At 37.2% G+C, this 26,698-nt stretch overlaps 1 protein-coding gene across 2 annotated transcripts in view; it reads left to right on the top strand.

Annotated features, from left to right (window-relative positions):
- Nucleotides 1-1,330: 1,330 nt before the first annotated feature.
- LOC115215795 (prolyl 4-hydroxylase subunit alpha-1) overlaps nucleotides 1,331-26,698 on the top strand; it is a 44,919-nt gene continuing 19,551 nt past the window's right edge. For both annotated transcript variants that reach the window (XM_036505880.1, XM_029785095.2), the window contains exons 1-7: nucleotides 1,331-1,863; nucleotides 14,828-14,994; nucleotides 15,211-15,295; nucleotides 18,349-18,595; nucleotides 19,584-19,635; nucleotides 22,351-22,502; nucleotides 24,561-24,725. In XM_036505880.1, coding sequence (XP_036361773.1) covers nucleotides 1,664-1,863; nucleotides 14,828-14,994; nucleotides 15,211-15,295; nucleotides 18,349-18,595; nucleotides 19,584-19,635; nucleotides 22,351-22,502; nucleotides 24,561-24,725 — 1,068 coding nt within the window. In that variant the 5' untranslated portion in view covers nucleotides 1,331-1,663. The remainder of the gene's footprint in view (nucleotides 1,864-14,827; nucleotides 14,995-15,210; nucleotides 15,296-18,348; nucleotides 18,596-19,583; nucleotides 19,636-22,350; nucleotides 22,503-24,560; nucleotides 24,726-26,698) is intronic.

Below are 26,698 nucleotides of genomic sequence, written 5' to 3'. Positions count from 1 at the left end.
AGTCTAAGTACGTTATACACAACCATAATCTATCTAGGATTACATTATCTGATGTGCTCTTCCTTTGTTAAGATTGCAGGAAGTAATATTAGGGAAATTTGCCTTAATTCTTGTAGATCAGCAACTGCTTGAATGCTCCCTCTTTAGCTCTGTATATCCGATGGTTCTGATATTGGCTACAGAAGAGGCGAACGAAGAGATTTTGATTAAAGCACAACAGTCATTCTTACTCTGCCCTCATTGACGATATTCATTTTGGCAAAGTGTTTGAGAATTATTTAGGTTGTTGTTATGTTTGGGCTAAGTGAGACCATTAATTTTTTTAGGATGTTGTTGTAGTTATGTCGTAGGCTATAGTAACTTTTGCATGTTCAAGTAATTTTACATTGAGGTGCAATAACATACGTTGTTGGAGGTAGGGGCTTAAATATTAAGACAATGGAGACACGTCCTTGTAGCTTGTTTTGTGTGACGTCATCGTCTTTCAGTTATTTAGTTCTTTTGGTGTTGCTGGCTTTTATTTTTAAAAAACCACTGATAAAGATTCACCTTGGAAATACAAAAGCCGTTTCCCTACTGGTGAACATCAGAAAAGCGTCTATGAAGTATTATTAAATCAATACAATCTACAAAGAGAGAGATAGGTGCAGGAGTGGCTGTGTGGTAAGTAGCTTGCTAACCAACCACATGGTTTCGGGTTCAGTCCCACTGCGTGGCATCTTGGGCAAGTGTCTTCTGCTATAGCCCCGGGCCGACCAATGCCTTGTGAGTGGATTTGGTAGACGGAAACTGAAAGAAGCCTGTCGTATATATATATATATGTGTGTGTGTGTGTGTGTGTGTGTGTGTGTGTGTGTGTGTGTGTGTGCGTGCGTGTTTGTGTGTCGGTGTTTGTCCCCCTAGCATTGCTTGACAACCGATGCTGGTGTGTTTAGCAGTTCGGCAAAAGAGACCGATAGAATAAGTACTGGGCTTACAAAGAATAAGTCCCGGGGTCGATTTGCTCGACTAAAGGCGGTGCTCCAGCATGGCCGCAGTCAAATGACTGAAACAAGTAAAAGAGTAAAATAAAAAAGAGAGAAGAAAGGAAAAATGGGAGATTGGACAGAAAAAGAAAACAAAAAACGCAAAGGCAATAAAAATATTCATAGTAACTCAATGTGATTCACTTGGACTGTTTAGAGTAACTAATTTCGATTTTTTAAAAGAAATCAGTTTTAATTGGCAACAGATGTGAATGTGTGTGTGCGTGTGGTGTGTGTGTGTGTGTGCTCGCGCGCGCGTATTTAGCCAGTTGCAGCCAATAACAGTCAAAAGTTGATCAATTTCTTTCACAAATCGGAAGCTTTTGGGCTGGCGCCTTAACAATGACGTGGTGAAGGAAATATCCATTTTTTTTTTTTAACAGCTTAATTGATAAGAAAGAAAGGGAGGAAAAGGGGAAAAATCACAGAAGATTAAACTCTGCATGTTACTGAAGCCGGGAACGAATAAAGAAGAAATGTCTGTAGTAATTTTTTTGTTGGCTTGAATATAATTAGTTTTAAAAAGTTTTGAAGACGTTTTACTATATAATTTATATATTTTTTTAAGTATATGGGATATACGATATACGATTTTGTAATCTGAAAAAAGAAAAAGGAAAAAAAAAGAAACAACGAAGATGGTGAACTGCTATAATTCTTTGTGGTTTCAAATATTCTGTGTAAGTAAAATTGTATTGTTCGTGTGTGCGGATGTCTATACGTCAGTTTATAAAATGAATCAATTGGTGAAGGAGGAAAGAAAACTTTTGATATCTCTTCACAACTTCATTGAATCAGAGCGGGCTGAAAATGCATCAGTGAGTAAAGATCTAATCAGGTAATTATTATTATCATCATCATCATTGTTATTATTACTATTATTTCTTTTTATCCCAGGTTTTGTTGGAACTCCTAGCGTCTTGCATGCATAGAGGGCTTGCTGCCTGCAACCTACGATTTATTCATCATCATCATCATCATCATCATCATCATCATCATCATCATCATCATCACCATCATCATCATCATCATCATCATCATCATCATCATCATCATCATCATCATCATCATCATTATTATTATTATTATTATTATATTATTATTATTATTATTATTATTATCATCATTTATTAAGACGGCGAGCTGGCAGAAACGTTAGCACGCCGGGCGAAATGCTTAGCGGTATTTCGTCTGCCGTTACGTTCTGAGTTCAAATTCCGCCGAGGTCGACTTTGCCTTTCATCCTTTCGGGGTCGATAAATTAAGTACCAGTTACGCACTGGGCTCGATGTAATCGACTTAATCCGTTTGTCTGTCCTTGTTTGTCCCCTCTGTGTGTAGCCCCTTGTGGGTAGTAAAGAAATGGGTATTTCGCCCGTCGCTACGTTCTGAGTTCAAATTCCGCCGAGGTCGATTTTGCCTTTCATCATTTCGGCGTTGATAAAATTAAGTATCAGTTGAGTTCTAGGGTCGATGTAATCGACTATCCCGCCTTCTCCAATTTCAGGCCTTGTGCTTATAGTAGAAAGGATTATTATTATTATTACCTTTGCACAGCTTCTAACACTGGAGATGTACTACGGTGTAAGCTGTTCACTACAAGTGAACTAAGGTAACACCTCTTATTTTTCAAGCACCTTCCGGAGTATTCGAGCGGCCCCAAGCAGTGTTGTTTTCTGCAAGTGCTCCACCCTTATTGCAGCCCTTACTTGTTCCATGTACTTCTCAAGATTTTTACACACTGTTCCCAGGGCTCCGACAATTATTGGTACTACTACCATCTTTTTCATCGACCACAACTGCTTAACCTCCCAAGCTAATCTGTCATATCTATCGACTTCTCTTTCATCATATCACATACCTTGTTGTCAGCTGGACATATATATCTATGATCTAGCATAGTTTGCTTTCTTTCTCAATTTAGACTGTCTGGCTTCCTGTTCTCTATCTCATGGTCGCACTGAATCATAAAATCCAACAGGATCTTTGCATTATCATTTTTGATGATGCCTTCGGGTTTATGTTCGTACCAATTTTTTGCTGTCAAGTCCATACTTGTTGCAAAGTGTCCAATGCACAAACCTGGCTATATTGTTGTGGCGTCTCTTACATTCCTTCTGGGCTACTGGCGTACATTGGCTGGTAATATACCATACGGTTTCACCATTTTGACCACAGATTCTGCACTTATCACTTTCTGATGCGTTGTCAATTCTGTATTTTATGTAGTTTGTTCTTAGTTGCTCTTGGACAGCACAGATTAGAGCCTCCGTTTCCGGTTTTAAATCACTTTTAGTCATCCATAGCCATCTTTTTTCTCTGTCAGGTCTTATCTTCAACATCCCTATGAAATTGTCCATGCATTCTTTTCTTTACCCATCTCTTTTCAGTTTCATTCATTTTCAATTGCTTGTACAGTGCTTTATCTTTGCAATCTTCCATCCTACACAAGCCTGACTTTCTTACTTCCAATAATAGTGGTTCTGTGGCATTTTTTTTATTTTACATATGTTGTTTTCTTCTGCTCTAATGCTGTGTTCACATCCAATAAGTCATCTTCCCCTCTTTTTCTTCGTACATACAGTCTGTCTGTGTCACGTTTTTGGACGGAGTGTCCCATATCTAGTCAGCAACTTTCTTGTCTTTCTGTCTAGGCTGTTTAGTTCATCTACTGTCCATGCGATTACCTCTGCTCCATATCTAAGGAGTGAAACCGCCCAGGTGTTGATAGCTTCAATCTTATTCTGTCCATTTAATTTCGACTTAAGAATCAGTCTTGGTCTGCAAAGTACTGCACCTTAAATTTTTCTGTCATTTCTTTCTCAGTCAATTTATCCATTTCCAATATCCCCAAGTACTTATAGCCTGTCTCTTCTATCTGCTTCATAACCTCCACCGACGGTATCGCTAGCCTGTCCATACAGTTGATTTTACCTCTTTTCAAGAATAATACATCACAATTCTTCAGTCCGAAATCACTTCTGATGTCAGCACTGAAAGTATACACTGTATCAACGAGGGAACTGACTTGGGATTCATCTTTACCATAAAGTTTGAGGTCATCCATGAATGGCTTTTGAATACATACCCAGCTTTTGCTTTCCTCAGAATCAGTGTTAGTGGTATCAAGCACTGTACAAAGATCAGTGGGGATAGGCAGTCCCCTTGGATGACGCCCCTCCTGATTTCTACTGCCCCTAAACTTCTTCCGTATGCTGTCAGGTCCGTCATCCAATTCGCCATACTTTTTCCAAGCAATTGCTCAACATTCGATGCAATACCAAATAGATTCATATATTACATTATCCAAGAGTGTGAGATCATATCGTACTCCTTACGATAGTCGATCCATGACATGGGTAAATTACTTTACCTCCTCTTGCAGTCTCTGAGTACAGTTTTATCTATCATGAGTTGATCCTTGCTACCTATGCACTTACGCTTGCAACCCTTCTGCTCATGTGGCAGGACTCCATTTTCCCCCAGATGTTCGTACATTGACTCTGCGAGTATTCCAGTCAATAATTTCCATATAAGTGGCAAACGGGATATCGGCCTGTAATTGTCTACCGTATTGCCTTTTTCGATGTTTTTCAAACACAGCACTGTCCTACTCAGTGTTAACCACTCTGGTGTTACTTGGTCGGTATTTAACAAGGTGTTGAGTTGCGCAGCTATTCGTGCATGAATTCACCAAATCTTTTGATCCAGTAGCCTTGAACTCCATCTGGTCCCAGGGCCTTCCAGCTGCTCTTTTTTTTTTTTGCTGATTTCCTTCACCCCCCTAACTGAAATGACTAGTTCTGCCTAGTGGGGGCAAACTACTGCTTGTTTCAGTTCTTGCAGCCATTCAGCAGCCTTCTTGTGCTCCTTGTCTTTGCTCCAGATGTCACTCCAAAACATTTGACTTTTCATCTGTACACTCTCCATTTATTTCTTTACAGAATATCTTCTGATCTGCTCTGAATAACCTATTCTGGCGGTAACTCTTCAGTCTTTGGTCGTATCTTACCATCTTTGCTTTCTTTGCAACGAGGCGCTGTTTCAGTTCCTCCATTACTACTTTTAGTCCCTTTCTTTTAATATTATATTTCCTTTTCAGCACCTTGCATTTTTGTTCGCTTTTAAGCTCCCGTTTCTCTTTTCGGTCTAACACAGAAATTTCCTTCGAGAGCATGTCTAACCCTGCCTGGATTCTTTTTTTCCACCATGGGTTTTTTCTTTTGTATCTCCCATTATATTTCTTTTTCTTGACATCAATAGCCACGTTTTCTGCTACAGCAATACTTGCTGTCTTGATCAAATTATTTGGTTCTGTGATGTTGTTTGTTCTAATGTATTTTAGAGTTTCATTGAAATTTTTCGTTTCTTTGTTCAATTTCCACCGATCAACCTTTTTAAGGTTGCAAATAATGTCGTTATCGTTCTCCTGTAGTATTGCCTTTATTCTGTCGTAGATTGCTTTTTGTTCATCTGTCATTTCGCCATTAGTTTTATTTCTTCTTTTAGATCATCTATAGGTCTCTCATCAAGTAAACTACCACTGCTCCTTTCCTGTGCTATGAGATTACTTCTGTTAGTAAGAACTGTATTTTCATCGTTATCTCTGCTGCTATTTTCCAAGACCCGTCTTTTGATAGCTTCGAGCTCTACTTCTGTGAAGCAACGATTTTTTCTTATTGCTCTAGCTTGATCACATAGTCTCTGTTCCGTGAGCTGAAACAATCCCTTTTCCCTCCAATGGTCATACATACGCTGTCGGTAACCCCTAATTTGAGCACCATTTTCATCTACCAGGTTGCTCAGGTAGTAACCCTCCATGACCACAGCATTAATTTGCTTGCTCCATATGCGCCATGTGTGGTGGTCCCTTTCTGGATATCGACAGGCTGGAGCCGGATCAGAATCTCTGAGCCTGCCGGGTGCAACACTGTCACCATCAATGGTTTCAGTTTCATTACCACCTTTATTCACAATATTTTGTTTTTTCATTGTCACTCATATGAGGTAGCGATTATTATCAGGTTGTGCAATTACCAGTGTTTTTATTGTGACACCATCACTAGATGTATCATTAATCAGGACATGGAGAGGCTCCACCCACTTCTTTTCATTATTATCATTATCATCACTGATATCACTGATATTATTGTTTTTATTTTTTTACTATTTGCCATTGTTATATTAACAGACTCAGAGGTTACACAGGCCTATGCGGGGCAGGGGTGGCACCAACTTCCAGCGCTTTTCACATGGACAGCTGCATAGAAAATTACACTATTTGATCTGGCCTTCCTCAGCGATGTTCTGTCATGCTGAACGACTTTCCAGAGTCCATTGATCACTTGTAATCTTCTTCAGTGAACAGGCTCTTCTTCAGTCTTATATCGCCTTTGTCAATTACTGCCTTTATTGCTGTATCTATGTGTAGTAGCAGCAGTGGTGGCAGCAGCAGCAACAGTAGTAGGGTGGGTGGGTGGGGTAGTGTTAGTAGTGGTAGTTGGGCTGCAGATTCCTGTGCTATCAGAATAGTAGTAGTTCTAGCATTAGCAGCTGCAGCATATTATCATTATTTTTATTTTTATCATTATCACCATCACCACCACTACTATTGTTATTATCATTATTACTATTTCCATTTATTATTAAAAGATTTTATTAGATGTTCTTTACTTTCAACTTTTGTCCTTTACTTGAGATAATCGTAAATATGTGGTCGTTGAAGGAAACAGTTGGGGGAAACTTGGTGAATAGATAAAATTCTACATGTCTATAAACAGATTCGGCAGATGGTGGAGAGGTTAGTCATAGAGACAAAAGAATCTTCACACCCTTTGGGTCAGCAGAGATCAAATGTGTTTACTACTACCAGCGACCACTGAGAGCGCTGCCCTTGGCCTTGAAAAGAAGCAATTCAACCTGTTCTATTTATAATTACTGGTAGAAAAAACAATAACATATATATATATATATATAAATTCAACCACGTGAATATCACTATATATATATATATATATATATATATATATATATATATATATATATATAATATATATATATATATATATATATATATATTATATATATATATATATATATGTATATAGATATATACATATATATACATATATATATATATTATATATATATATATATATATATATAGATAGATATATATATATATATAATATATATATATATATATATATATATATATATATATATATATTATATATATTATATATATATATAGATATATATATATATATATATTATATATATATATATATATATATATATATAGTGATATTCACGTGGTTGAATTTTTGAATTTCTGAATTCAGTTGTGTTGTTGTAATAAAAGTTATGTTTACATATTGGGTAGGTTTTAAAATTTACTGCAGATAATCTTTTGTCAGTCCAAACAGAGAAAACTTTAATGTTCTTGGAATAAAGACGATGTTTACATTTTCGAATACTCAGAGAGAAAGGAAAGGATAGGTATTCACAGAAGTTATAGATATTAAAGTCTTTTTTTAATTCAGAAACTTTAGTATCTCCGATTTTGTGTAAGCATTTTATCTTTCCTTTTTCCCTGATTACCCGACTACCCGAATATGTAAACATGCCTTTTATTGTAACAGCACGATTAAATGCATAATAAAGCAAATTAAAGAGGTAAGCACCTGCTAATATATACATACTGCACAACTAAAAAAAACTGTAAGCCACAGCAAAACTTTTAAAAAGAAAAGAAAATTTCCAAAAGAAAAAAAAAAGAAATTCAGAAATTCAAAATTTCAACTAGGAGAACATCTCTTCCTCCTACTATTCCCAAAGACTGGAATATCTACAATTTCCTGTGAATATTTTAAATCTCTCTCTAAATAAGTTAGGAAACTTACGTCTTCTGCTACCTTCAATACATAGTATATATAACCCTTCTATGTCAGATTTTAGGTGGTGCATCCTAAATTCTGCCATTATTTTTCTTGTTTACCTGACTAGTTTGGTTAGTTCATTTAGAGTCCAATTAAGAATATTGTGGCCCTAACTTATAACTGGGACGGCGAGAATGTTGATACCTATTATCTTGTTGTTTTTTTTACATTGAGCTTTCATCCATAGTATTTCTTTATCTTCTCTTACATTCATGTGTGTTGTATAATATCAAATTCATTGATTCTTAAGTATTTCTATGTCTTTGTTTGGTTTAATTCTCTTAATTCATTTTCTTTATCAGTATGACATTGTTACTCTTAACTAGTTTTCCTCTTTTCAAAGTTGCTTTGGTACATTTTTCTAAGCCAAATTTCATATTTGGTAAATCCATGCACTTATTATTTATTATTATTATTATTATTATTCAGTAGTTTTATTTTTATAGCATGATTTCACTTCACTACCGAGCGCAGCTCTGTGTGCCTTGGGTATGTGCTGTGATTTGTTGTGATGCTCTGATGGTTATTGTATGGAAAGTGTTCTGCGTAGGATGTGTGCAGTGCCTAGTAGTGCAATTTTCTGTATGTTATATGTGTTTGTAAGTCCTGGTGTTTTTGTTATGTATTTGTCTGAATATTTTTTTATCATGCCTAATGCACCTACTATGATAGGAATTGTTTCTGTTTTCAGATTCCACATTCTAGTTACCTCTATTTCCAGGTCTTTGTATTTTGAGCGTTTCTCCATTTCTTTTAGAGACACGTTGTCATCTGCCGGTATTGATACATCAATTAGTAAGCATTTTTTTTCCTCATGATCTCTGACAACTATATCTGGTCTGTTGGCCTTAATTTCTCTATCTGTGTGTATCGGCATATCCCAGAGTATGGTTGCTTTCTCGTTTTCTGTGACCTTTTCTGGTGTGTGCCTATACCATCTTTTTTCTGTTGTTATTCCATAATGTTGGCATAGCTTCCAATGTATGTAGGTTCCAACTCTGTCATGTCTGTGAATATATTCCTTCTTAGCCAGGACTGGGCAGCTAGAGATAATATGATTTATTGTTTCTTGTCCATCTCCACATATTCTGCAGTTACTTGTAATATTTCTTTTCATTACATGTTTTTGGTAATTTCTGGTGGGGAGGCTTTGGTCTTGTGCTGCAATTAAAAATCCCTCTGTTTCTGCTTTGAGTCCTGAGCTTCTCAACCATTGCTGGGATTTTTCTTTGTCTATTTCTTTTGCGTTTAGTTTAGTGCAGTATTTACCATGAAGGGGCTTTTCTTGCCATCGTTTTATCATGGTTCGTTGCTGTTCTATTTTTAGTTTGGATTTCATTTGTTTTATAGCTTTTGTTGTTTCTTCATCTTCTTCTTCTTCTTTGTGTTTATTAGGTGGTATGATTTCTTGTTTGTATTTGTCAGCTTCCTTAAATACTGAGAACAGTTTTTGTTTTGCTCGTGTTTTGCTGCTATCTGGATCAGTTTTCCTTCCTTCTGAAGTAGATATTTTTACAGTCCTATGGTGGTTATTTTATAGTAGTTTTCCAGCTGTATAAGGCCTCTACCACCTTCTATACGTTGTATATATAGTCTTTCTATGTCAGATTTTGGGTGATGCATCCTAGATCCTGTCAGTATTTTTCTTGTTTTCCTATCTATTGTGGACAGTTCATTTCGTGTCCAGTTAAGGATATTGTAGCTGTAACTTATAACTGGGACAGCTAAAGTGTTGATACCTATTATCTTGTTTTTAGCATTGAGCTCTGTTTTTAGTATTGATCTAACTCGTCTATAATATTCTTTTTTTATTTTCTCTTTCATTTGTGTGTGTTGTGTCTTATCTAGTTCATGGATTCCTAAGTATTTGTAAGTTTGGCTTTGGTCTAATTCTTTTATTTCATTGGTTTTATCTAGTGTGATGTTGTTACACTAAACTAGTTTTCCTCTTTTCATGGTTACTTTGGCGCATTTTTCTAATCCAAATTTCATATCTATTTCTTTGGTAAATCCATGAACTGTCTTTAATAGTGTTTCCAGCTGTTTGTCATTTGCAGCGTATAGTTTTAGGTCATCCATATATAAAAGGTGGCTGATCGTTTTGCCGTAACATTTATATCCGCATCCAGTTCTATTTAGCATATCAGATAGAGGTGACAGTGCCAAGCAGAAAAGGAGTGGAGAGAGCGTGTCTCCCTGGAATATTCCTCTTCTAATGGGGATGTCTTTGGTTTTCATGAGTCCCTCTTTTGTTTGGCGGTGTAGGACTGTTTGCCATTTATTCATAGAGTGCTCTATGAATTTTATGATTGTTGGTGCTACTTTGTTAATGGCTAGTGTTTCGAGGATCCATGTGTGGGGGATGCTATCAAACGCCTTTTTGTAGTCAATCCAGGCCATACTGAGGCCTTTCTTCTTTCTGTGGCTGTCTTCAGTTACAGCTTTATTAATCATTAGTTGATCTTTACAGCCATATGAGCCTTTGCGGCATCCTTTCTGCTCTTCTGGGAACAGTTTGTTTTCGTCCAGGTGCTTGTTCAGCCTTTGCGATATCACTGCAGTAAATGCCTTGAACATAGTAGGGAGGCAGGTTATTGGTCTGTAGTTTTCTGGTTTTGCTGTTTCATTTGATTTGGGAATTAAGATGGTTTTCCCCTTCGTGAGCCATTCAGGCATTGTCTCTGGCTCTGCTAGTATGCTGTTAAAGTTTTCAGCCAGCTTTTTGTGCATTCCTGTTAGACATTTCAACCAGAAGTTGGGGATCTTGTCATGCCCAGGTGCCTTCCAGTTGCTTAGTTTTTGCAGTGCCTGGGTGACCTCTTCAGTTGTTATGGGAGTCCAAAGTTGTTCAGATGCCGAGTTTGTTATTTTGATAGTCCTTTTTTTTGGCTGTTCGTTCGCCGACCATATTTCTCTCCAGAATTCTTCCAATTCTTCTGCCGTTGGTGCTGCAGTGACTTCTATTTTATTTTTTCTCAGTTCTTGGTAGAACTTTTTGGGGTTGGAGTTGAACTTTTTGTTCTGTTCAAAGAAGCGTTGGCGTTTCTCGTACCGGCGGATCCTTTGAGCTTTGGCAAGGATATCTTGCTTCAGCTTTTCTTTTATCTCCGGCAAATCTTTTTCTGTGATGTTATATTTGCGGAGCATTTTTGTTCTCTTTTTGTTGCTCAGTAGCGTTGATTGTTTGCTGATTTCATTAAGAATCGACAGGTCTTTTCTAATTTTTTTTATTTTGTTTTGGATGTTATTTATCCACAGGGTTTGTTTGGGTGGTGGTACTCCTGTTTGGGCGGGTTTGGGTGAGTATCCAGCTTCTTTTGTGGCTGCAGTGGCTGCTGCGTATATTATTATTATTATTATTATTATTATTATTATTATTATTATTTATTATTATTATTAGTTTTATTATTATTGTTGTTGTTGTTGTTGTTGTTGTTATTAAATCAATGAGTTGGCACAATTGATGACACGTGGGGGAAAATGCTTAGTGTTATTTTGTTTGTCTTTACAATGTGGGTTCAAATTCCACCAAAGTCAACTTTGCCATTCATCTTTTCAGGGTCAATAAAATAAGTACTACTTGTGCACTAAGGCTAATATAATCATTTTGCCCACATCCCCGAACTTAATAACCTTGTGCCAAAACTTGAAACTATTATTATTATTATTATTACTTTTTTTTTTTCCTCTTTCAAATTTGCTTCCATTTCTTGCCGAGTGTCTTCCCGACTCCTATGGCAAAGAAACTCATAGTATACAATGGTAGGCCATTAAACCAAACTCAATAGTTCGTTCATTTTTTTTTTTTTTTTTTTTAAGTTAAATTAAAATACATGAGCAGCAACAGTTCTCACATTGACAATGCTCTTCTCAATACGTGTGATGTACCAGTTAAGACAATCTTTTGCACTTCTTGCAGGGATGGTAAGCCAGGGATCATTCTCATATAATTTTCGGTTCCCTTCTTGATCATTCCTAGTGCTCCTACGATCACTGGTATTGTAACCGCCTTGAGATGCCACATTTTCTCAATTTCAATGAGTAGGTCTTTATATTTCTGAGCTTGTCAAACTCTTTCGCTGAGATATTATGATCACAGGGGATGCTCATGTCGATCAATAAGCAAACTTTATTGTTTTGGTCTTTCACAACAATATCTGGTTTATTGGCCTTGATGGTTCGGTCTGTATGTACTGGAAAGTCCCACAGAATGGTTACATTTTCTCCTTCAGTTACAGCCTCAGGGTGGTGATTATACCACTTGTCGGCAGTTTTGATATTGTAATGCCGACTTATTAGCCAGTGTAGATATTGGCCAACTCTGTCATGTCTTAATTTATACTCCACTGGAGCTAAGACTTTACATCCAGAGATTAGGTGGTCCACTGTTTCAATCATGTCGTTGCAGAATCGGCATTTTGGGTCTGCCCCATTTTTCATCACATTGGCCTGGTAGTTCCGGGTTAATAGGCTTTGATCTTGAGCAGCCAGGATGAAACCTTCGCTCTCTGCTTTTAGCCCTGAGCTCCGTAGCCACTGATGGGTTTGCTTCTGGTCAACATCAGCTTGTTTGCTGCGGGTCACATATTTGCAGTGCAGAGGTTTCTCCTCCCACCTATCAGCCAATTGCTCATGCGCTTTTTTCATTGCCATCATTTTCACCTTCTTTGCAACAATAGTTGCCGTACTTCCCTCGGGTTGTTCTGTTTGGGTATCCTGCACGAGATCAATAGCAAATTTTTTGCTTTCCTTTATGATAAAATGAAGCTTCTTTCGTCTCTCGTGATTTTCCATGAGCTTTAGCATCCAGTCATTCGATATTTCGAGATATTTGGCCAGTCCAATTGTGGTTGTTTTGTAAGCTAGTTCAAATTGGATCAGGCCTCGACCTCCTTGGGCTCTGGGAAGGTAAAGGCGATCTACGTCTGCCTTTGGGTGGTGCATCCTATTACAACTCAGCAGCTTGCGTATTTTCCTATCTATATTCTTTACTTCACTCATATTCCAGTTCAACACATTGTAGCTATAAGTAACAACTGGAACTGCTAAGGAATTTATAGCTAACACCTTGTTACGTGCATTTAGTTCAGATTTCAGGACTGCACGAACTCTCCTATAACATTCCTTCCTGATCTTCTCTTTCATGCTTGCATGCTGAATACCAGAGCCTTCATTTATCCCTAAATATTTGTATGTTTGTTCTTGCTCAAGCTCCCTTATGACTGTGTCAACATCTAACACGACTGAATTTGTGGTCTTCACTTTCCCTTTCTGGAAAGTGGCCTCGGCACACTTCTCAAGTCCAAACTCCATCCCGATGTTATCGCTGAATGCTTTCACAGTGCGCAATAGGCCTTCAAGTTTATTATTGTCTTTACTTATTATTATTATTATTATTATTATTATTATTATTATATTATTATTATTATTATTATTATTATTGTTATTATTATTGAGTGAGAGAGCAGTGCATGCTATCAAAATGACACTGGGGTAAAATATACCAATTATGACTACCTGTTTGATAACAGTACACCAGGCACAGGCATCACAACCACATGTGCACGACATGGTGATCTCATATCAAGATAAACAGTGCATGGCCTTGCAAATTGGGCCCAGTTAGAATTTTCTTCAGGTCCAGTAGCCCATCCCACTCAAAAGGTCCCTGAATAAGGGTTGTTTAAAGATGTTGAATGAAACACCCAAGTTTCCAGGGGTGAATTATCCAAACTCCAAAGAATTCCTCTCGACACGTGGCTGTGATGCTCCCCACTACTTCTGCTCAGAGATGCACATATCATCAGCCAATAAGAGACATGCTCAACTGATTAAGGTCAAACAACTGACAAGCAAATCTGTGATACTGAGCAAAATATTTAGCCCATCTTTTATACCAAGACAAAACAATGTACATGGTAACACTTCCAATCGGTTAAGGTAAAAAGCCATAGGGCCTTGTGTCTGGAATAAAAAAGATATATATGGGAGAGGGGGGATGGGGGAGAGAGGGTGGAGAGAGAGGGAGGGAGAGAGAGAAGGAATGAGAGGGAGAAGGAGGGAGAGAGAGAAGGAATGAGAGGGAGAGGGAGGGAGAGAGAGAGGGAGAAATAAGGGAGATAGAGAGAGATGTGTGTGTGTCCTACTACTTTACAACTGGTGTTAGTTTGTTTAAGACTCTATAATATAGTGGTTGAACAAAAAAAAGATTCACTAGACTAAACACCTGTCTTTGTTAGAGACCAGCCTGAGTTCTGCTAAGGAAAGAAAAACTTCATTAAATCTTGCCCCTACACACACACACATCATATATTAAATATTTTATATATATATATATATATATGTGTGTGTGTGTGTGTGTGTACATGTGTGTGTACATATCTAAATGTGTGTTAGTGAATTGAACAATATAACCTATAAGTGCAATATGCATGACTCCATTTAATCCTTAGCCTTCGACATTTCTATCCAAATGGAGTTTTGACCCAATATGTAAATGCTATTATTTTTAGCTTTATCTACTTTGAGTTCTACAGTTAAAAGTGGATTATTTAAAGTTTTTTCAAATTTTTCTGAATTCTGATGACGTAAACAACATACAATTCTTGCTGGTATGAACAAAGCTCCTAATTGGTGAATATCAAAGTATTGCTTTGGTCCAGTGGTAGAACGTCTGTTAACTTTTTGAGAGGATGTGAACTTGTGTCACATGTGTAGTCTTTGTCTTTTTCTAGCCAAAAAGAATTTTAAGCCAGTATTTAGATGCTGTTTTTTTACATCTTTATTTACAGTAAAAAACGAATTATAAATGATGTTTGTTTGTATTAGCAATATACCTGGAAAGACTTTGTTTTATTTCAGCTTCTTGAATGAAACACAAACACAAAACACAAAGTTGGGAAATATGACAAACTACACAACTAACCCATTGAATGCATATTGCGTGTTATATCGGATTCACAATAGATGGAGTGAGATGATGGTGAAATTAGACTGTGACAACTGTGAACACAATAACAACACTAAAGGTTAGTCTCTATTCTGATACTTGTTAAAGTAGGTGTTGTGGGGAGAATTTGTAGTATAAGTAGATAAAATGGCTGACAAAGTGGGAGACTGCAGTAAATGAATAGAAAATAAAAATCAGCAAAAGTACAGAGCCCACTTATTTGAACAAAGATATAAAAATTGTACTTTGAATGACTTATATATGTTTTGTTAATATTTCTATCTGTTTGTGACAGAATTTATCAAAGAATACAAAATGGTTCAAGAACAATTGTGGCCAACTAAAAAAGATGTTACTGAAGCAGCTTTAGGCTTGTTTAGGTAAGATTTTTATCCATTATATTTTGAGTGAAACAAATGTTATATTGGATATCAACAGGGTTGTTAGAATTCCAGACAAAATGCCTTGTGGTATTTATTATACAGCAGCATCTACTAAACAGTCAAATAGCAACTTGTCAGAACCATTTTGAATCTCACAGTTGGTGAGTGGAAGAAAGTGTCTTTTTACATCATTCTTGAACCATTGCTGAGAAGTTGGAGCTGTTTGAGATGGGACATTCCACTTTAACTTAGAAGTGGAGACATCCATATTGCAATCCATGGACAATATCACCATGATTTTTTGAGTCACCATGGAAATCAAGATGGTCACTATGGTAATAAATTGAGGTAGGGATATAAGCTTGTGCACTTGCAGCTTGGCACCTGAATGGGTATATCCATGCAAGCTAGCATCATGGATTGCAAGACTGAATATCTTAAGATACTTGCAGTCTGGGTCAAGCTGAACATTCAAGGATAGGAACTGGGATAAGATTATGAGCATGGTAGTCAATCTTAATCAGAAATGGACTAGTATGAGGTTATCTCCGAAATGCTGAGCAAAGGTAGCAAACACATACATCACTTCCTTATTTATTACACCCCCAACCATTGGCCCATGATCCATTTTTTTTCTATGGCTATGGGGAAGCATCACTATCTTTGCTTCATGTAGAAGGAACATATTTCACTGGAAGGTCCATCTACTGTCCACACCTTCTGCACTGAAGACTCAGCATTTTGTGTCTGGTGATATGATGATATCATCAGCCTTAGTGGACTAAACTGCTAAAGAGTCTGCAGCATCTGCACAGATATCTAGATAGTAAGAATGTGTGGTCAGTTTCTGAGGCACATTTCCCCTGATACTCATGAAGAGATGGCCAAGATTAGGTGTCTGACCCCTAGAATGTTCTCAAACATTCACAGTTCTCTACAAGTTGATCAATGAGAGTCAATGGTAAGTCAAACATTTTATATTCTATAAAGACTTAGTGCAACTGACTAAGCCTATCAACTTAAAAACATTTTGTTTTGTTTCAATTAGAGACACCTATTATTATTAAAGGGCTATTGATTGTCAGAATCATCGCAGCTTGAGAAAAATGTCTCTCAGAATTTTTTCATATCTCTTCACATCCTGAGTTCAAATCTGACTAAGGTGAACTTTGTCCTTCATCCTTCCAAGATGATAAAATGAAGTACTAGTCAAGTACTGGAATCAAAATAATCAACTATACCCTCCCATTAAATGTATATACTTGTGTCTCTTTTGAAATCAAGATTGTTAGAGTGGTGGTTAACAGAGTTGGTAAAGATACTTTGTGGTATTTAAATATATTCCCTTTAGCCAAAAATCAACATTGTATTTCATCCTTCAAGAATTAATAAATAAAATACCAGTGAAGTACTGAGATCAATAAAATCAATTTACTCTTTTCTGAAATATTGTACATTTGTGTTTTTGTGTTTATGTTAAAACTATTGTTGTTGCTGTTATTACTGTTATTATTATTATCATAATTATTTTACTTCTCAGAGCTCTTGGTCTAACTTGCTCTGGTTGATTCTGTGAGAGTGGACAGCAACCTGTTGTCAGAGGTCTCACTGGGTCTGTTTCTGCAAATCATAAGCTTTGGTACATGGATGTCAACTTATCATGGAAGACTTTAAACACCCAAACAGCAATCTTGAAGTCCTAGCTGTCCCCAACAGAACAGATTTTCGGGCCTGCTCTGCCCTCATGTCAATTCCAATTTCTCTGACATATTTCTCAAACGTTGTTGTTAGTTCTCTGAGTACCCCAACAACTACTAAGTTACACCCCTCATTGCTCACATTCTTGCAATTTTATCTTATCATCATCATCATCATCATCATCATTATTATTATTATTATTATTATTATTATTATATTATTATTATTATTATTATTATTATTATTATTATTATTATTATATGTTTGACATTTGCTTATTTTGCTTATTTTGCCTATTGACATCTATCTTTCTGTCAGTTTGAATGGTGAAGTTCCAGAGGAGTGAGATGGGATCATTTTCAAGCACTGGAAGTGGTTTGTGTTCCCACTGGTTTTTATCATGGGGCAGGTCCAGGTTTTTGCCAATTACCCAGTGAATATATTGTGCTGCTCTATCAAGCCTGTTACTCTGTAGGCACAAGAAGACTGCACATGGAGACAACATGATCAATGGCTTCATTTTATTGTTGACATTCACAACATGTTGGGCTACTGCCATTCTTTAATATGTTGGCCTGGTAGTTCCTTGTAGGTAGGCATTGACCTTGGGCTGCTATGACAAACCCATCTGTTTCAGATTTTAAACCAGAGGCCATTAGCCATTGATGTGTAAGGGCTTTGTCAATATCAACATTATTAGCTCTCTTTGGGTATTGCTATTGAGAGGTTTTTCTTGCCACTTATCAATAAAAATATCTAAGGCAGCAATTTTAGCATGGGTTTACATATGCTTAGCTTTTTCTCTGCTTGTTTCCAGTACGTCTAATTCTGAGATTTTTTGTATTTGGAATTTACTTAGATATTCCTTTGCCTGTTTTGTTACTGAGTATGATGATTTCTAGTCTTCATGCTTTAAGACAAGTTTAACAGTCATCAGAGTTTTTCGGGTAGTTGTTTAGGCCACTTGTGGCAATCTTCATTGTTAATTCCAGTTATAAAAGTCCATGGCCACCCTCTTTTTTTGGCAGGTAAAGTCGTTTTATTATTATTGTTATTATTATTATTATTATTATTATTATTATTATAAAGGTGGAAAACTGGCAGAATCATTAGCATGCTGAGTGTTCTTTCATCTGCTGCTAGATTCTGAATTAAGATTCTACTGAGGTCGACTTTGCCTTTCGTCCATTCAGGGTTGCTGAAATAAGTACCAGTTGAGTATTGGGGTTGATGTAATCAACTTACTCCTCCCCTAAATTTGCTGGCCTTGTGCCAAAATTTGAAACCATTATTATTATTGTTGTTGTTGTTGTTGTTGATGATGATAATGATAATGTTATTATAACTTTCAGATTACAAAATATTTATTCTTTGAATTTAACTGAGCTGCTACAGGGTCGTATTGCCAACACTCAAACAGAACCAATGACAGCTAATGACGCTCTAAAGTTAATTGAAATAGCTAATGAGCACGATATGGCTTATGAAGAAATATTATGGCTTTTGGCACTGGATGAACTTTACAGAAAGTCAAAAATTGAGAAAGGAACTGTAGAACAGAACCAAATATATCGAACCATTGCGAGTGCTTATTCAATGGTAAATAAATAGAAGCCTCATTCATTCTAGCATATTTTAGAAATGTTTGCTACACAGTGAGGATATAAATGGACACTGCACAACATGTATGTATGTATGTATGTATGTATGTATGTATGTATGTATGTATGTATGTATGTAGGTAGGTTATTTTCCTGCTTTTTCTAAAAAAAGTGCTTCAGAAATACACTCAAAGCCTAACTTAAGTGCTTTCAGCTCAAACAAGACTCCTGGAAAATATAGGTGCCACCTCCTACGAACTGAACAGGGTTGCAGGATTGCAGGAGCACAAAAAAAAACATGAGCTGCACAAGACCAGAGGCAACTCATTGCCTTCATTTGCAGCAAACCACCAGTGCTAGATTGACAACGGAACTTTACAAGCAAACATTGGCCTTGATTGGCTATGGCTGGATGTGCCATGTGATGTCCTGGTTATCATTGACAATGATGGATGAACATTATGTATATATGTATGTATGTATGTATGTATGTATGTATGTATGTATGTATGTATGTATGTATGTATGTATTTATGTACGTATGTTTGAATGTTCATGTGTGTGTGTACGTATGTGTGTGTGTGTCTCAGTGTGTCTGTGTGTACTTCTATGTGTGACTGTGTGTACTCTTGCCTTGACATCATGTAATGGCTCTAAACAAGCATCATCATCATCATACAAGCGATGTTCATTGTTTCCAGTCTTCTGTTAAAAACAATGTCTGGCCATGAGGAAATAGTACCTTGCTTGGAAACAGGTGAAAATTAGTGACAAGAAGGGTATTCAGCTGTAGAAAATCTGCCTCAATATACTTTGTCTGATGCATGTTAGCATGAAAAATTGAATGAGGATGTTAAATGATGATTATGAAAATGAGAATATTCATATTGATGATGATGATCAGGATGATAATGATATTAGACATAAAACAGTGGACTAAAATTTCAAGAAATTACTATTTTCTTTTTCTCTTATTGTATTTTTAGTATGGAATGCCATGGGTTTCACTGGATTACATTGAGAAGTGTCTGAAAATAAGTAAGTTGCTATTTTTAATATCTGTTTGTTGTAGACGCATCAGTTGTAGTGTGCAAGAGTGAAGACTGTGCTTGTATAGTCATGTGATGCATATGGACAAAGACAACTGCATAAGCAAGTGCCAATCTCTAATTGTGGAGGGAACTTGTGAAAGGAGTAGACTCAGGAAGATGAGGAATGAAGTAGAGAAAAGATCTTCAGACATTAGGCTTCACAAAGATGACAAGAGACCAAGAGTTCTGGCAATTTACTGTGCTTGATAAGACTTGGCAAGCTAAGTAAAATTGTAGCCATCCATACATACAAGCATGTCCTTTGTGGCCATGCCCACCACTCCCTCTCTCAGCCAAGAGGTCTTTGTCTTGTGAGTTTGCGGGTGCTGGCACCACATAAAAAGTACCCATCCAACGCCACATGAAGAGCAGCCATGCTGGTGCCATGTAAACACTCATGTGCTGGAGCCATGTGAGAGCACCCATGCTAGTGCCTTGTAACAGACACCCAGTACACTCCATAAAGTGGTTTGTGTTAGGAAGAGAATTCAGCCATAGAAATCATGCCAAAACAGACAACTGGAGCCTGGGCAGCTCTCCATCTGGCCAAATCCTGTTAAACTCTCCAGCCTATGACAGCATGGAAAATGGACATTACATGATGATGATGATGATGATGATGGTATCATATGTGCGTCTGTGTGTGTGTCTACATGTATGTGTGTGTATGTATATATATATATATATATATATATATATATATATATGTTAGGAAGGGCATCCAGCCGTAGAAACATTGCCAGATCAGACTGGGCCTGGTGCAGCCTTCTGGCTTCCCAGACCCCAGTTGAACCGTCCAACCCATGCTAGCTACTCCTCTGAGTGTACTGGGTGCTTTTTATGTGGCACCAGCACAAGAGTTATTTTATGACGCATGAGCACCAGTATCAATTCTCCTATGGTCTTCTCAAGTACAGCAATGAACCAGATATCTCAGTCTTTAGTTATCTTCTTTGTAAAGCTCTGTCACACATGTACACTGACATTGCACATCCACTGGAGCATACTAACTTTATCCTCTCTAATCTTCCCATATCTTCTGTATTCAAGGCCCACACCTCACTACCATGTAGCATTGTTGTTTGTATACATGCATCACAGAATCTTCCTGTCACTTGGACAGAGAGACCTTTGGTTGCCAACAGAGGTAAAAGCTCTCTGAATTTTCTCCATTTTATTCTTATTCCAGCAATTATACTTTCCATGCACTCTCCCACCACTAATTAGGTTCCTAGGTAGCAGAAATTGTCCACTGCTTCCAAAGAGCCTCCAGGGATTTTGAGAAAATCAAATTCCCAAGTATCTGTAGCTTTTATTGCTACTGTGCATCTTCCACATACAAACACTACTTTCTCTTATAACCTTCCTATTATTCCACTGCACCTCTTATTTGTCTTTAGCTTGCACTGGGTATTCCATATGGAATTCCTACCCCTTTTCTACATATTGAGCAGTTTGTCTGTCTGTCTTCTTGCTTACTAGAACCTTAATCTTTATTAAGATAATCTTAAGGCCCTTACATTCCAGATTTTTCTTTCACACCTGGAATTTCTTTTCTACTTTTGTGATAGAATCTGCTATAAGAGCAAGATCATCAGCATATAACAGTTCCTGGGAGTAGCCAGTCTTAACTTTCTGTTATGGTTTGGAGGACAATGATGAAAAAGAGGGGACTGAGAACCAACCCTGATGAATGCCCACCTCTGCACTAAATTCATCACTATACTCATGATTAACTCTCACCCTACTGACAGAACCTCTGCACATGGCTTGTATAGCTTTCACAAGCCTTTCATCTACCCCTATCTTCCTCAGATCCCACCATATCACACAGTGGAGTACACTGTCAAATGCTTTCTCTAAGTCAACCAATACCAAGTACATTGATTTATTCTTGGCTAAAGTACAATAGTTTATTCTCAGCCAAAGTATGATGGTTTATTTATATATACACATCGTATTTATGTGTGTATATAACATTATATATTTTATGAACATATGTATGGATATGAAGATATATATATTATATATATTTACTTATATATAAATTCTATATTTTTATGCATGCATGTGTGTGTGTGCACACGCACACACGTGTGTGTATGTGTATGTGTGTGTGTACATGTGTGTGTGTTATATCACATGTGCTACTGGTGACATGTAATTACTTCTCAACTTCAGGAATTCACATTTTGCAAAGTCAGTGTCAAAGACGACGTCTACAGCAATTAGTAATGGTTCCTTTATCTATATGATGTTCCTCTGTAAAGCCTTGCTTTCTCAAAAATATTTTGTCCTCGAAGTGTTGAGTATTGGCCGGTATTCTATAATAATTAACTCATTAACTTGTTAAATTAATTAATGAAACAATTAGGTTTACAAATATTTTAAAGGAGGCACTGAACAAAGAAGTTTAAGAACCTCTTCACAAGATTAAGTCTTCAGTGATACTTCAATCACACCACAAAATGTTCATTAGACACATGACCACTCACATACAGAGGTTCATGGAAAGAGATTATTGTAACAGAAAAATATTCATTGTCAAATTTTTACATCAATCTCTTTAAACCCCACTTCACTCTTCCACTTGTTTAACTGTATTTTTCCTTTGGTGGCCCATTGTAATAAATATTTATAAAGTTTGATCATTCTCATTCAGAAACAAATGACAAAGGTTGTCAAAGAGAAAAGGCATTTTTGAAAAAGAAGTTGAAAAGTATTCCTGAGAGCAAAAGAACTAAAATATTTGAAAAACCTATCAATTCCACCAGCAGCCAATATGAAGCGTTATGTCGAGGGGAAGATCTATTGGTAATTTTCTTCACTTTGTTTTCTCCAATTAGCCTTGTTTATAATCTGTAGCTGTTGTTATTGTTTGTTCTCAACTATTATTTGGAGTAACTTTACATTAAAGAGTGGAATGTACAATTTCCTGTAATTCAGACCACCTCCTAGTCTCAGCAGACAAAATGGAAAAGGCATTGCCTCAGAGGATGGCAAAGGAGATGTGCTGGATTAGCTACTCTAAATCATGGGGCTTGCACTTGCAGATTGCAATCTCTGCCCTCATAGCAGTGAACAGGGATATGGTCTGGGGGCCAAGAACAGTGGAAGTCTCCATTACCACAGGCTCGACCATGAATCTGTCAGAGAGTGACTAATACTTTGACAAAGTTGTTATTGTAGTTTAGATCTTGTTTAGAACCATGGCACAGAGGTAACTAATCAAGTGACTGGGTGCAATTCACATATCTATTGTTCTAGACATGCATCACCCCCAACTGATAGAGGACCATATTGTACTCTTCACAGGGTGGTTCATTGTATGGTGTACAGAATAGTGGGCTGAAAAAATTACTTTTATACGGGTGCAGGTATGGCTGTGTAGAAAAAAACTTGCTTCCTAATCACATGGTCTTCGGTTCAGTCCCACTGTGTAGCACCTTGGGCAAGTATCTTCCACTATAGTCTCAAGCCAGCCACAGCCTTATGAGTGGATTTGGTAGATGGAAACTGAAAGAAGCCTCTGTGTGTGTGTGTGTGAGTGTGTGTGTGTGTGTGAGTGTGTATGTGTGTGTGAGTGTGTGTGTGTATGTGTGTGAGTGTGTATGTGTGTGTGAGTGTGTGTGTGTGAGTGTGTTTATGTCTGAGTTTGTCCCCCACCACCACTTGACAACCAGTGTTGGTGTGTTTATGTTCCCATAACTTAGCAGATAGAATAAGTGCCAAGGTTAAAAAAGAGTTTTAAATAAGTACTGGGTTTGACTATAAATTCTTCAAGGTGATACCCCAGCATGACTGCAGCTTAACAACTAAAACAAGTAAAATATAAAAGATAAAAATACTAGCCAGTTGTGGGGGTCACAATTGGCAGTAAAGATGGGTTCAGTGGGAACATTACAATTTCTGTTCCTCTGCCTTTATCATTGATGGGTCACATCTCAGCAGAGTGTTTAGAGTTAAGATGTTTAATGAGGCTGTCTATAGTTCTTTTCTCTCTTTTACTTGTTTCAGTCATTTGACTGCGGCCATGCTGGAGCACTGCCTTTAGTCGAGCAAATCGACCCCGGGACTTATTCTTTGTAAGACCAGTACTTATTCTATCGGTTTCTTTTGCCGAACCACTAAGTGACGGGGACGTAAACACACCAGCATCAGTTGTCAAGTGATGTTGGGAGGACAAACACAGACACACAAACATATACACACACATTCATATATATATATATATATATATATATATATATGACAGGCTTCTTTCAGTTTCCATCTACCAAATCCACTCACAAGGCTTTGGTCAGTCCGAGGCTATAGTAGAAGACACTTGCCCAAGGTGCCACGCAGTGGGACTGAATCTGGAACCATGTGGTTTGTAAGCAAGCTACTCACCACACAGCCACTCCTGTGCCTATATATGAGTGTGTTTTACAGCTTGTCTGGACTGACTAGAAGCAATAATTACTGTTGCTGCTGTTGTTGTCGTTTAGCCCCTTATTGAATACAAGTAAGGTGTGACATGTGGAGATGGGACCATTTAGAAAAGGCTGAGTATGACAAGTTAATAATTTCTGGATGTAGAATGAATTGACCAAAAATAGTCTATAATTATTACAGGTTTTATTCCATTGTTATGTAATGACACAACTGTAACGAGTTGGAAGTAAACACAAAAGCTTGTATTGTGGATGGCATTTAGTTTTGGTAGAGAATCTATTGTCCAGTAGTCTATCATTAAATGTGTGGAAGAAGGAAGGTAAATGATGCAAGACTTGTACAAAAGAAAATTTGGGTGTGTGTGTGATTTGTCATTTGTTTACCTTATAATGTTGAATTCATAAACGATAATTTTTTGGTTTTCAATAATTACAGTCAAGTTCTAGAAGAGCCCAACTGAAATGTATCTGGCGGCCAACAGAGAACCATTATTCCAGAGTAAAAGAGGAGATCATGAGTTATAAACCCAAAATTGTTGTTTTCCATGATGTCATTACAGATGAAGAAATCGAATACATCCTGGAAGAATCTCAGCAAAAGGCAAAGAATTTTGGCTTAATCTTCTTTATATCCTTTCTTTCTTGTTTTTTTCTTTCCTTCCTTCTTTCCTTTTTCTTTTCTTCTTTCTTTCTTTCCTTCCTTTTTCCCTTTTTTTCTCTTCTTTCTTTCCTTTCCTTTTTCTTCTTTTCTTTCTTTCTCACACATGCACACACACACACACATGCACACACACACACACACACACACATGTGCACACCAATGAAAATGGTATGAAGAAGCCCTGACAATGGTGAAGGTGAGACAAGATGTGTGTTCTGTCAATGAAAAGAGGACACAAGGAAGTGTCTGGGTAGTCTTTAAGACCAAGAATAAGGCTAGAAGCCAGGAAGAAGTTTCACACAGTAAGCAGGCATTTGGGTCTCTAAACACCTGCTTGCAGATTGGCGCTGCAGTACATAAGGAATAAGAATACAAAGGTCAGTGCTTGAAATATTTGTAGTGATGTCAACTTGCTACTTATCGTCACCTTTACTGAGATATTTATGTGGAGAGAGCCTGTGACAGTATGTGGTTTGCTAGAGTTTGTTAAAGGATTCCAGGTCTTGATGTATCCTAATGACCCTTGAAGACCATAAAGCAATCCCAGAGCTGAACAATACTGGAGTAGTGGAGTGGAGAAGAGGTGGGGCAATCACAGTAGTGATGTAGGGCAGAAAGTTCATTTGCGACAAGAATGGTATTAAAGGCTACCTGAGAATCTTCAACTCAAAAGTCAACAAAACTCAAGGATGACAAAGCAGCAGAGACAACAGCAACAACAACAACAACACCGATAACATATGTCAGAAATAGAAATGAATGCAGCTGTTGTTTCTTGAGCACCAGCGAATATAAACAGAGTGAAGGCAAATGAATTCCTCTCCTCCTCAGTGCCACCAGCACCAAGGAATCAATGCTGAGGTAGAATACTTAGAAGCCAAGAAGTTTCCTCCACCACAGGACAGACCAGGGACTATGAGCTGTAGTAGCACTCCATCATCTTGTGGCATTAGGTAGGAGATAGAGACAAGAGAAATGTGGGGATGGTGAGTAAGTGTCAGGACCAGTAACAAAAAAAAAAGCTGGGCAGATTAAAAGTAGGCCCAGAAGTTGGAAGTCTTTCATGAGGAGATATTCAATTTCCCAGATTGCTTGAGATTCACAGTTCTCTGAAGCATCAATGATAACCTGGTGAATTTGCTGAATAACTCACAGGAAGACAAAAGAAATATAGGGCTGACTGAAGAAGAGATGGCATTTGAAGTTATTGAAAACCTAGATTGATGGTTTTCAACTGGGATCAATATGGCCCTAGGGAGTCCATATAAGATTTTGTTAAAATTTATGTACAATAAAACTGGTTTAATTTCAATGATACATAAAATAATTTAATAATATTTTTACACAGTTCCTAATAATATTTAATCATAAAGATATAAGGAGGAGTTTTTAGATAACGAATAGCTATAAGGGTCCCTGCTCCCTTAGTAAAATAGAAGTCAAAGGGGTCCATAGGCAAAAAATGCTTGATAACCACTGACCTAGATGATAGATTATTGGGAGGGGTGAACCAATTGTTTATAAATGGCAAAAGTCAACAGCTAAAGTTCATCTTTCAAAAGGATGTAGGATTCTTTCTCAACATGGCCAACACTGAAGATGTTCACAAACACATTTGAAAATACCAAATGGAAAGGTCTGTAAGCAGAAGATGGTTGGGATGGTGCGGGTACATTAATTCTCACCAGGATGTCGTTTCTCACATCTTTGTTGGGAAGTTGTCTGTAATTGTTTTGTTTTTTTTTTGTACAAAATGTTTAATATATTCTATTATGTATTTTACTTACACCTGGTTGATTTTTGTTATTTTCTTAGTGTTGTTGTTGTTATCATTAAGTTTGATGGACTGGTGTGATCTTCAGAGCTCCCAACAAACTGCTTCGTCTGGAGCTGTAGCATTGTCTGCCATTTAT

Source organism: Octopus sinensis, linkage group LG9, assembly GCF_006345805.1.
Source record: "Octopus sinensis linkage group LG9, ASM634580v1, whole genome shotgun sequence".
Classification (NCBI taxonomy): domain Eukaryota; kingdom Metazoa; phylum Mollusca; class Cephalopoda; order Octopoda; family Octopodidae; genus Octopus; species Octopus sinensis.
Note: the sequence above shows the minus strand (reverse complement) of the source record. Positions and strands in the feature narration are given on the sequence as shown.